Below are 13175 nucleotides of genomic sequence, written 5' to 3' on the forward strand. Positions count from 1 at the left end.
TTACAACCCACTCACCATTACATCAATCAATGCAGTATATTAGGCCTTATCTCAAAGGATGTAGCTGGGTCAATTCTCTAACTGTCAAACTGTGACTGACAACCCAACACTCCGCCTCCAATTGTAAGACAGAATATTAAGTAAATTAAAGTAGACTATGTTATATTCATTGCATAGCCAAAGGACATTCTGTGTTCCTTTATAATTTATCTAAATTATGGAAACTGGTTTTAATATTGTTTGATAGCTGTATTTTTTGCAATGTCAACAGTTTAATGTTTACATGCACAGTGAATGCCCTGGAGAGGGTGCCTGTTTTATAGTGCCTTGTATCAGCTCGCGCACACATGTACACATGCTTACACACACACTTGTCACACAGGCAACCTTCACTTGCCTTAGAGTAAATTACAAACAGGTCTGGAGAAACAACTTCATCATACACAGTGATACTCCTTAATCCCAGAAACCAGCGTGTGCTCAGTTAAACATAAAAAAAAACTAAAAGCATAGGCCTCCCGGGTGGTGCAGTGGTCTAGGGCACTGCATCGCAGCGCTAGCTGTGCCACCAGCTAGCACCAGAGACAGGCTCTGTCGCAGCCGGCCGCGACCAGGAGGTCCGTGGGGCGACGCACAATTGACCTAGCGTCGTCCGGGTTAGGGAGGGTTTGGCTGGTAGGGATATCCTTGTCTCATAGTGCACCAGCGACTCCTATGGCAGGCTGGGCACAGTGCGTGCCAACCAAGCCTCCGGGTTGGATGCGCGCTGTGTTAAGAAGCAGTTGTGGGTTGTGTTTCGGAGGACGCATGGCTTTCAACCTTCGTCTCTCCCGAGCCCGTATGGGAGTTGTAGCGATGAGACAAGATAGTAATTACAAACAATTGGATACCACGAAATTGGGGGGAAAAGGGAGTAAAATATTTTTTTTAAATAATAGAAAATTATAATAAACTTAAAGCATTGTATGTGGGACAAATAATTCACTAAACCCTAAACCTCAACTACATCTTATAATAAATAATGTGGAAATGAAGCAAGTTGAGGTGACTAAACTGCTTGGAGAACCCTGTATTGTAAACTGTCATGGTCAAAACATGTTGATACAACAGTAGGTAGCAATGGGAAAAGTCTCTCCATAATAAAGAGCTGTCCTGCCTTTTTAACAAGACAGGTCCTACAGGCCCTAGTTTTGTTGCACCTGGACTACTGTTCAGTCATATGGTCAGGGGCCACAAAGAAGGACCCTTGGAAAATTACAATTAGCTCAGAACAGGGCAGCACGGCCGGCCCTTAAATGTACATATGGAGCTAACATGAATAATATGCATGTCAATCTCTCATGGTTCAAAGTGGAGGAGAGATTGACTTCATCACTACTTGTTTGTGTAAGAAGTGTTGACATGTTGAAAGCGCCGAGGTGTCTGTTTAAACTACTAGCACACAGCTCAGACACCCATGTATACCCCACAAGACATGCCACGAGGTCCCTTCACAGTCCCCAAGTCAAGAACAGACTACAGGAGGCGCACAGTACTACATAGAGCCATGGCTACATGGAACTCTATTTCACATCAGGTAACTGATGCAAGCAGATAAAAATACACCGTATGGAACAGTGGGGACCGTGAAGAGACACACATACACATGATAAGACACGCACTCTACACACACGTACACATGGATTTTGTATTGTAGATATGTGGTAGTAGAGCAGTGGCCCGAGGGAACACACGTAATGTGTTGTGAAAAGTGGTAAAAAATGTAATATTTTAAATTATATATATAACTGCCTTAATGTTGCTGGACCCCAGGAGCTGCCTTGGCAGCATCTACTGTAATGGGGATCCTTAATAAATACAAATACAAAAACGGCGTCCCTCTTGTAAAATGTGCTATGCTGATTGAGCTATGCTGCTGAACCTGATTCAGCAGTGTCTTGCTTGGCAACGTCTTTCAACACTATCACTTTTCTCAAGAGCCCTTCGGAGGAGCAGAGCAAACATGACCTCTCCCTCTAGTGTCTGTGGAATGTACGTCATATAGGGGTGTCTCAGGTAAATAACAGCACAGGAAGTAATAGTGTTTGTGCTTCCATAGCAGCATCTGGTGTTTACCCTCTTTATCTTACAAGTGTGAGGAATTTCTGATGCAAATGCTACTGACGTTGGAGTTATTTTACAGGCAGCAACACGTACCTGTGCACTCCTAAACATTGTGAATAAGGGAGGAAAACACACGCACACAGATGCACATGCACACACCCAGGGTGAGTCAGACAAAGGTCATCTGAACCACCCCCAGCACCCATTGCGTGTGGAGTCATGTGTCTGCTGGTTGAATTGATCTATGCTAAAGTTCACAGTAACCTTATGGAGAATATAAGCACCAAGTAATCACATCACCTGGAATCAATAGGATTCCTCCTACACTATATGGCAGACCAATCTGCTTTACAATACGCCCTCCCTAAGTCTGCCCTAGTTTTCTGTGTCCCAGTCTTGTTTCATTTATCTTCATTTATATTCATTTCATTTATCTATAGCCTACTTCACACATCTCACACTAACAACTTCCTGACATGTGACCTATTTTCAGTACATTTCTATACACACAGTACTAAACATAAAGCAGATACAGCGAACAAAGGCCCAATGACGCCAAAGCAGGAAGACGTGTATGAATCCTATTATATACAATATAATCCTATTTCTCCACCAGAGTGGAGACTAATGGGAGCAAACTTACAAGACACCTCGCTACTGTTTATAGGACAAAGTCTGAACACTGTCTAAAGATAAACACTAAGGTGGACTCATTTGCCTTGTGTGCGTGGGTGTGTGCGTGCCTCTATGTGTGTGTGTGTGTGTGTGTGTGTGTGTATATAAAATCAGGAAGGTAATGCTCACTCATTCATTGCAGTAGGTCTTGCCTGCATGGTCTTGTTCAGTAATTTTCTCATCCAACACCTTTACCAGCCAACTCTGACTCTAGCTGCAGCAGTCAAGAAATATGATCAGGCTTATGTTGAGATTTCCTTTCCCCCATCTTTTTCTTCAAGGGTTTGAAGTGTGTTTGCCAGCAATGATACTGTTAGTATTGCTTATGAAATGACAGAGGAGAGACTTTTCAATTCTGCTCAAACTCAGACAAAGACAGATGTCACCTTCAGGCTGGCCTGCCATAGCCCCAGGTCAAAGGTCAAATGTTAAGAGGCAGCTCAGGAGTTAAAGCAGCACTGTATTCTAAAGCAGATTGGCCTGGGAGTGACAAAGAAGGGCCCTGCTTGTTAAAATTGACAAAGTGGGGGGAAGGAAAGCACATGTGAGAGACACAGAGAGATCAGAGAGAAAAAGAGTGAGAGAGAGCATTACATACATAGCTATGATAACATAATTTCACAGTCATTTCAGTGCATTAAACCCATATCTGAACGCATCATAAGGAGGATAAATAGGGGACATTCACAGTACCACCGTCTGCCTACGTAAGCTACTAGCTTCTTAATCTCCTGGGAAGTTTCTGTAAACTCCATGTTTAGTTTAATACAGAGACCTCTTTCATCACATCAAGATAATGACAGTGGCACACAGACATGCCAAAACATCCACACCATCCTCACAGGAGTGTCAACACTATTACTCTAACCTGTATTCATTTGCTTGGCAGATACACTTATCTCTGGAGTCAAACATCTGTCTTTTAACCTTTACGTATGACAGGTTTCACTCACAATCTGCTATTTTCATCAGTTTATTACACATGGTGCCATCTGCTGCTAATATGTTACAGTGTGTTAGGGGGTGTTCAGACCTTTTGGTTCAGCATTAAGCCATTGGAGGACTGCCTGAAAACACTGTGACTGAGCAATCTGAGGGGTTCATATAGAAATGTACAGTGCATTCGGAAAGTATTCAGACGCCTTGACTTTTCCCCCCCAAAATGACTTTACAACCTTATTCTAAAATGTATTCATACCCTTTGCTATGAGACTCGAAATTGAACTCAGGGGCATCCTGTTTCCATTGATCATCATTGAGATGTTTCTACAAATTGATTGGAGTCTACCTGTAAATTCAGTAGATTGGACAAGACTTGGAAAGGCACACACCTGTCTATATATAAGGTCCAACAGTTGACAGTGCATATCAGAGCAAAAACCAAGCCATGAGGTCGATGGAATTGTCCGTAGAGCTCCGAGACAGGATTATGTCGAGGCACAGATCTGGCGAAGGGTACCAAATCATTTCTGCAGCATTGACGGTCCCCAAGAACACAGTGGCCTCCATCATTCTTAAATGGAAGAAGTTTGGAACCACCAAGACTCTTCCTAGAGCTGGCCGCCCGGCCAAACAGAGCAATCGGGGGAGAAGGGCCTTGGTCAGGGAGGTGACCAAGAACCCGATGGTCACTCTGATAAAGCTCCAGAGTTCCTCCAGAAGGACAACCATCTCTGCAGCACTCCACCAACCAGGCCTTTATGGTAGAGTGGCCAGATGGAAGCCACTCCTCAGTAAAAGGCACGACAGCCTGCTTAGAGTTTACCAAAAGGTGCCTAAAGGACTCTCAGCCCATAAACAAGATTCTTTGGTCTGATGAAACCAAGATTGAACTCTTTGGCCTGAATGCCAAGTGTCACATCTGGAGGAAACCTGGCACCATCCCTACTGTGAAGCATGGTGAGGGCAGCATCATGCTGCAGGAATGTTTTTCAGCGGCAAGGACTGGGAGACTAGTCAGGATTGAGGGAAAGTTGAACGTAGGAATGTAGAGAGAAATACTTGATGAAAACCTGCTCCAGAGCGCTGAGGACCTCAGACTGGTGCGATGGTTCACCTTCCAACAGGACAACGGCCCTAAGCACACAGCCAAGTCAACGCAGGAGTGGCTTCAGGACAAGTCTCTGAATGTTATTGAGTGGTCCAGCCAGAGCCCAGACTTGAACCTGATCAAACATCTCTGGAGATACCTGAAAATGCCTGTGCAGTGACACACCCCATCCAACCCGACAGAGCTTGAGAGGATCTGCAGAGAAGAATGGGAGAAACTCCCCAAATACAGGTGTGCCAAGCTTGTAGGGTCATACCCAAGAAGACTCTAGGCTGTAATCACTGCCAAAGGTGCTTCAACAAAGTACTGGGTAAAGGGTCTGAATACTTATGTAAATGTGATATTTCAGTTATTGTTTTTTATAAAAATTTGCTAAAATTAAATTAAAAACATAATTTTCTTTCATTATGGGGTATTGTGTGTAGTTTGATGAATATTATTATATTTTAAATCCATTTTAGAATATGGCTGTAACGTAACAAAATGTGGAAAAAGTCAAGGGGTCTGAATACCTTCCGAATGCACAATTTGCCAGCACTTGAATTTGTCTCGGGCCTAACAACACCTGTGCCATTATATCCACCAAACACAGCTTCTCTGGCATAATCACTTACATATAGTATAGTAGTAAAAGTAGCTTGTTTGAGTGGTTCTCAGCCTCATTCCATGTGAATAAGAGAGAAGATTGTAAGAGAATGTACCCTAGTACGGATGGATATAAATCAGCTATGCAGATTTAGGAACTTCATCTAAACAGGAAAGTCTGAATCTATATAAACAATGTTGTCAAGGGCTTAATGGGATGACAGAATAGAGATAAACACAGTGCCTCTCACCCCCAGCCTCCACTGTAGTCAGACAAACACTGTTTGTTGGTATCATTAAACAACAGGTGGGTTAGATGAAGGATGGCCTGCTGATTCAGCTGTATATGAATGGGCCCAGATTGATTAGCAGCATGCTAGTTGTGGCCCGGAAATACCTTCCCTATTTTTACACAATTGCATGCGCACAGAGTGCGTCAGAGAGCTGACACTGACAGTAAAAAACACTGATTGACACCCTCACCCCAACTGTGCTCTGACAAGCTGCTCAACTGCCAACACCAGCCTTCCATCGGACCTGTCTCCATTTGCAAACAAGGCTCTGGAGGGTGTTAGTTAGAGCTGAGCATCACCCACATTAAGAGGCACCCCACTGATAAGTGCTGTGGACAGACAGGAAAAGCATCACAGTTCAGAGTCGAGTCGTGCACCACTGTGGCATCACTAATGAGCAGACTCAACATGGTGTTCTTTGGGCTTGACACACAACAACATCCCTGATTATCTCTGAGGCTGAGCTGCCATGACCTCATGCATAGACACAGGCCTGCCTGCCTGTCTGTCAGTTAGCATGGAAGACCAACTGAGACTGTCAGTCAGAGTACTCATGGGAGGATTACTGTGGACATAGTCAGCTGTTACAGAGCTGAGTGGGGAGAAGGGAAGTCAATGACATGAGTTCTACACTCCCAAACAACGATTAATCCATTGCTCTGTTAACTTTCTGAGAGACTTCAAAAGAGAATCAATACACATTTGCCCTCAATACACATTTCAATTGATGATGTGGTTGGTGACACATTGCTTCTTGAAAGTCCTTTAACTGGAAATCTTGACTGTTGACATACAACAGGCCAATGAAAAAAATACTAAAGGAAAGTTTTGAGTGGATTTTCCCTTAAATATCAAGTCTAATATGGGGTGGCCCTAATGTCGTTGCTGCTGTACTAAGTATGCTGTTTATCCTGGACAATGAGCTCTATCCTGTAGGGAGAGTAATTTTCAAAAAAGCTTAAAGATGGCGCTGACAGAGAGGGCTGCCTCGCTTCTAGTTCTTAGGAAACTTTGCAGTAGTTTGCTTTTTATGTATTATTTCTAACATTTTTAGCCCAGAAAATGTTATGTGATATTGCATACAGCCGGGAAGAACTATTGGATATCAGAGTGGCGGTACCTGACCAACACTGCCAGCATTACGACCAGGAATATGACTTTCCGGAAGCGGATCCTTTGTTCGCACCACCCAGGGCAATTTAACTGATTCCAGAGACTGGCCCAAAACAACGCTGGCGAATGAGAGGTACTCAGAGCGGTCTTCTAGCCCGATTATGGAGGTGCGCAAACCACCAACCGCTTCCGAGTATATTACTCACTGTTCAGTAACTGGATAATAAAGTTTATGAGCTCAGGGCAAGGGTTTCTTTCCAGAGAGACATCAGGGATTGTAACATTCTCTGTTTTACGGAAACATGGCTCTCTCAGGATATACTGTCGGAGCCTGTCCAGCCATTTGGATTCTCAGTTCATCGTGCCGACAGGAATAAACGCCTCTCTGGGGGTGTATGTTTCATGATTAACGACTCATGGTGTAATTGGAACAGGAACTCAAGTACTTTTGTTCACCCTACCTAGAATACCTCACAATCAAATGCCGACCGTATTATCGCCCAAGAGAATTCTCTTAGATTATAGTCACAGCCGTGTATATCCCCCCTCAAGCCAATACCACGACAGCCCTCAAGGAACTTCACTGGGCTTTATGCAAACTGGAAACATTATATCCTGAGGCTGCATTTATTGTAGCTGAGGATTTTAACAAAGCAAATTTGAGAAAAGGGATGCCTAAATTGTATCAGCATATTGACTGTAGTACTGCTAAAACACTCAACCACAGTTATTCAAACTTACGGGATGCGAGGCCCTCCCTCGCCCTTCTTTTGGAAAATCTGACCACCACTCCATTTTGCTCCTCCCTACCTATAGGCAGACACTCAAACAGGAAGTACGCGTGCTAATGACTGTTCAATGCTGGTCTGACCAATCGGAATCCACGCTTCAAGATTGTTTTGATCACGAGGACTGGGATATGTTCCGGGTAGCTTCTGAGAATAATATTCACGAATACACTGAGACGGTGACTGAGTTTATCAGGAAGTGTATAGGAGATGTTGTAACCACTGTGACTATTAAAACCTAGCCTAACCAGAAACTGTGGACAGATAGCAGCATTTGTGCAAAACCGTTTTTAACCATGGCAAGGTGACTAGGAATATGGCAGAATGCAAATAGAGTAATCATTCCCTCTGCAAGGCAATCAAACAGGTAACACATCAGTATAGAGACAAAGTGGAGTCGCAATTCAACGGCTCAGACAGGAGACGTACGTGGCAGGGTCTACAGACAACCACGGACTACAAAAGGAAAACCAGCCACGTCGCAGACACCGACATCTTGCTTCCGGACATGCTAAACACCTTCTTTGCCCCTTTGAGGATAACACAGTGCCACTGACGCAGCCCGCTACCAAGGACTGTGGGCTCTCCTTCTCCGTGGCCGAGTTGAGTAAGACATTTAAAATTGTTAACCCTTGCAGTGCTGCCGGCCCAGACGGCATCCCTAGCCGCGTCCTGGCTGGTGTGTTTACGGACATATTCAATCTCTCCCTATCGCAGTCTGATGCCCCACATGCTTCAAGATGTCAACCATTGTTCCTGTACCCAAGAATGCAATGGTAACTGAATTAAATGACTATCGCCCCGTAGCACTTACTTCTGTCATCATAAAGTGCTTTGAGAGGCTAGTCAAGGATCATATCACCTCCACCTTACCTGTCACCCTAGACTCGTTTCAATTTGCTTACCACCCCAAAAGGTCCACAGACGATGCAATTGCCATCACACTGCACACTGCCCTATCCCATCTGGACAAGAGGAATACCTATGTAAGAATGCAGTTCATTGACTACAGCTCAACATTCAACACCATAGTACCCTCCAAGCTCATCATTAAGCTTGAGGCCCTGGGTCTGAACCCCACCCTGTGCAATTGGACGAGCTGCATCAAACACTCAAACTGGACAGTTTAATCTCAATCTCTTCATTCAAAGACTCAATCATGGACACTCTTACTTACAGTTGTGGCTGCTTTGTGTGATGTATTGCTGTCTCTACCTTCTTGACCTTTGTGCTGTTGACTGTGCCCAATAATGTTTGTACCATGTTTTGTGCTGCTACCATGTTGTTATGTTTTGTTGCCACCATGCTGTGTTGTCATGTGTTGCTGCCTTGCTATGTGTTTGTCTTAGGTCTCTTTATGTAGTGTTGTGTTGTCTCTCTTGTTGTGATGTGTTTTGTCTTATATTTACAGTTGAATTCGGAAGTTTACATACACCGTAGCCAAATACGTAAAAACCTTGAACATGCCTATATATAGACAAGGACCTGTCCTCCTGCAGCTTTGGAGCCTGTGATTTGTGTGAGGGTCCAACAAGATTTTTTTGTGAATCCTCCAACAACGAAAATAGCATCAGAGGGCCAAAGAAGGTGACTTGGCAGGGGATTCCAAAATATTAATGTTCCCCTTCTGCCTGGCTTCCATCACAGGTGACTGTTAACAGGTGACTACGTTAACAGGTGTTCAGCGTGCTCTATCTCCCTCCTTTCATCACATAAATACACAGACAAAGACACAGATACTGTAATGATTCTCTTGTTGTGAAGTAGAGGCGGACCAAAACGCAGCGTGGTGGTTGTTCATTGTATTTTAATTAAGACACTATACATGAACAAACTAACGAAAACAAGAAACGTGAGAACTCAAAACAGCCCTATCTGGTGCAAACACAAAGACAGGAACAATCACCCACAAACAAACAGTGAAACCCAGGCTACCTAAGTATGATTCTCAATCAGAGACAACTAATGACACCTGCCTCTGATTGAGAACCATACTAGGCCGAAAACATAGAACTGCCCCAAAACATAGAAAAACAAACATAGACTGCCCACCCAACTCACGCCCTGACCATACTAAATAAATGCAAAACAAAGGAAATAGAGGTCAGAACGTGACAGTACCCCCCCCCAAAGGTGCGGACTCCGGCCGCAAAACCTTGACCTATAGGGGAGGGTCTGGGTGGGCGTCTGTCCGCGGTGGCGGCTCTGGCGCGGGACGCGGACCCCACTTCGCCATTGTCTTAGTCCGCCTTATTGTCCGCCTCCGTGGCTTACTCACCATGCCCACCCCTCTCAATGACCCCACTGGACAGAGGGGCTGCTTGGGACAGAGGGGCAGCTCGGGACAGAGGTGAAGCAGCTGCTCGGGACAGAGGGGCGGCAGCTGCTCGGGACCGAGGGACAGCTGCTCGGGACAGAGGGACAGCTGCTCGGGACAGAGGGGCTCTAGCGGCCCCTGGCTGACTGGCGGCACTGGCGGCCCCTGGCTGACTGGCGGCCCCTGGCTGACTGGCGGCCCCTGGCTGACTGGCGGCGCTGGCGGCCCCTGGTTGACTGGCGGCGCTGGCGCTGGGCTGACTGGCGGCACTGGCGGCCCCTGGCTGACTGGCGGCACTGGCGGCCCCTGGCTGACTGGCGGCACTGGCGGCCCCTGGCTGACGGGCGGCACTGGCGGCCCCTGGCTGACGGGCGGCATTGGCGGCTCCTGGCAGACGGGCGGCGCTGGCGGCGCTGGGCAGACGGGCGGCGCTGGCGGCGCTGGGCAGACGGGCGGCGCTGGCGGCGTTGGGCAGACGGGCGGCGCTGGCGGCGCTGGGCAGACGGGCGGCGCTGGCGGCGCTGGGCAGACGGGCGGCGCTGGCGGCGTTAGGCAGACGGGAAGCTCCGATGGCGCCGGACAGGCGGGAGGCTCCGGCAGAGGCGCCGGACAGGCGGGAGGCTCCGGCAGCGGCGCCGGACAGGCGGGAGGCTCCGGACAGGCGGGAGGCTCCGGCAGCGGCGCCGGACAGGCGGGAGGCTCCGGCAGAGGCGCCGGACAGGCGGGAGGCTCCGGCAGAGGCGCCGGACAGGCGGGAGGCTCCGGCAGCGCTGGAGAGGAGGAAGGCTCTGGTAGCGCCGGAGAGGCGGGAGACTCCGGCAGCGCTGGAGAGGAGGAAGGCTCTGGACGGATGGGCCGAAGAGACAGCCTGGTACGGGGAGCTGCCACCGGAGGGCTGGGGTGTGGAGGTGGTGACGGATAGACCGGGCCGTGCAGGCGCACTGGAGCTCTTGAACACCGAGCCTGCCCAACCTTACCCGGTTGAATGGTCCCGGTCGCCCTGCCAGTGCGGCGAGGTGGAATAGCCCGCACTGGGCTATGCAGGCGAACCGGGGACACCGTGCGCAAGGCTGGTGCCATGTAAGCCGGCCCAAGGAGACGCACTGGAGACCAGATGCGTAGAGCCGGCTTCATGGCACTTGGCTCGATGCCCACTCTAGCCCGGCCGATACACGGAGCTGGAATGTACCGCACCGGGCTGTGCACCCGCACTGGGGACACCGTGCGTGCGCTCCACAGCATAACACGGTGCCTGCCCGGTCTCTCTAGCCCCCCGGTAACCACAGGAAGTTGGCTCAGGTCTCCTACCTGGCGTAGCCATACTCCCTGTTAGCCCCCCCCCAAGAAATTTTTGGGGCTGACTCCCGGGCTTCCATCCACGACGCCGCGCTGCCTCCTCATACCAGCGCCTCTCCGCTTTCGCCGCCTCCAGTTCTTCTTTGGGACGGCGATATTCTCCTGGCTGAGCCCAGGGTCCTCTTCCGTCTAATTCGTCCTCCCATGTCCATACCTCCTCGCGCTGCTCCTGCTGTTGCTTTTTCCGTTGCCCATTACCACACCGCTTGGTCCTGTTGTGGTGGGTGATTCTGTAATGATTCTCTTGTTGTGAAGTAGAGGCGGACCAAAACGCAGCGTGGTGGTTGTTCATTGTATTTTAATTAAGACACTATACATGAACAAACTAACGAAAACAAGAAACGTGAGAACTCAAAACAGCCCTATCTGGTGCAAACACAAAGACAGGAACAATCACCCACAAACAAACAGTGAAACCCAGGCTACCTAAGTATGATTCTCAATCAGAGACAACTAATGACACCTGCCTCTGATTGAGAACCATACTAGGCCGAAAACATAGAACTGCCCCAAAACATAGAAAAACAAACATAGACTGCCCACCCAACTCACGCCCTGACCATACTAAATAAATGCAAAACAAAGGAAATAGAGGTCAGAACGTGACAGATACACACATATACACTCCACGTTGCCATCAGTAAAGCATGAACCATTTGACCAACCGGCACAGCCAACTAAACAGCCAATCCAGAAGCATCTACAAATCAGCTGAGCATTGAACATGTAAATACCTCCAACTCTGAACATGAGGGAACCATCTCTCTCTCACAGGGATTTGCTCACTACTGCATGTCAAATGATTCCAGCTGAAATGTGACTGACAGCTGTCTCTATGGTGTCCGATCATACAGTATCTCACAGACACACAAGCCAGTCCTATAGTTCTTAGAGTGCAGACACATGCAGTGGTGGTAAAGTACTTAAGTACAAATACTTGAAAGAACTACTTAAGTAGTTTTTTTGTGGTATCTGTACTTTACTATTTATATTTTTGACAACTTTTAGTTTTACTCCACTACATTCCTAAATAAATGAATATATGTTTTACTCCATACATTTTCTATGACACCCAAAAGTACTTGTTACATTTTGAATGCTTAGCAGGACGGGACAATGGTCCAATCCACGCACTTATCAAGAGAACATCCCTGATCATCCGTACAACCTCTGATCTGGCAGACTCACTAAACACAAATGCTTCGTTTGTAAATTATGTTAGAGTGTTGGAGTACTCCCCTGGCAATCCGTAAATTTAAAAAGCATGAAAATCTTTGTCAGGTTTGCTTAATATAGGGAAATAATTTTTACTTTTACTTTTGATACTTAAGTATATTTCAAACCAAATACTTTTAGACTTTTACTCAAGTGGTATTTTACTGGGTGACTTTCACTTTTACTTGAGTCATTTTCTATTAAAGTGTCTTTACTTTTACTCAAGTTTGACAATGGATACTTTTTCAGCTACTGGACACGTGGCAGGAGGCTGGAACACTTTTTACTACTGTATGTCCTGGGGCTAGAAGAAGGAAGATAAGGGAAAGGAGAGCAGAGTCTTACCTGTACGGAGTTTGAATATGGCCCTCTCTCCTCCACCGGCGGGAACACCTGCCGTCCCCCTCCCCTGAAGAAGCGAAAGAGGGCAATAAGAACCCCCTGCAGCATACCTGTGTTTCTATAGCGCCCTCCTCTCCCTCTTTATCACTTTCTTTATCTCTATGTTTCGTTTTCTATTTGTCTCTCTCTGTCTTTCAGCCACTAACCCTACGTCTCTATCAGTCTCCTTGGCTCTCTTCCTCTAACACTCTCCTGGTTGTCAGTGGAGACAGAGTCTCAGTACATAAACAAGCCTACCCATATCTACACATGCTCCAGGCTTCTCACTCTCTCCTTTT

At 47.1% G+C, this 13175-nt stretch overlaps 1 protein-coding gene across 1 annotated transcript in view; it reads right to left on the bottom strand.

The window, feature by feature from the left end:
* The window catches only part of LOC139421975 (cGMP-dependent 3',5'-cyclic phosphodiesterase-like), a 28747-nt gene extending 15572 nt beyond the window's left edge, over window positions 1-13175 (bottom strand). The window contains exon 1 of the mRNA XM_071173118.1: window positions 12841-13175. Coding sequence (XP_071029219.1) covers window positions 12841-12945 — 105 coding nt within the window. The 5' untranslated portion in view covers window positions 12946-13175. The remainder of the gene's footprint in view (window positions 1-12840) is intronic.

The sequence above is a fragment of the Oncorhynchus clarkii genome, chromosome 12 (genome assembly GCF_045791955.1).
Source record: "Oncorhynchus clarkii lewisi isolate Uvic-CL-2024 chromosome 12, UVic_Ocla_1.0, whole genome shotgun sequence".
Taxonomy (NCBI): Eukaryota; Metazoa; Chordata; class Actinopteri; order Salmoniformes; family Salmonidae; genus Oncorhynchus; species Oncorhynchus clarkii.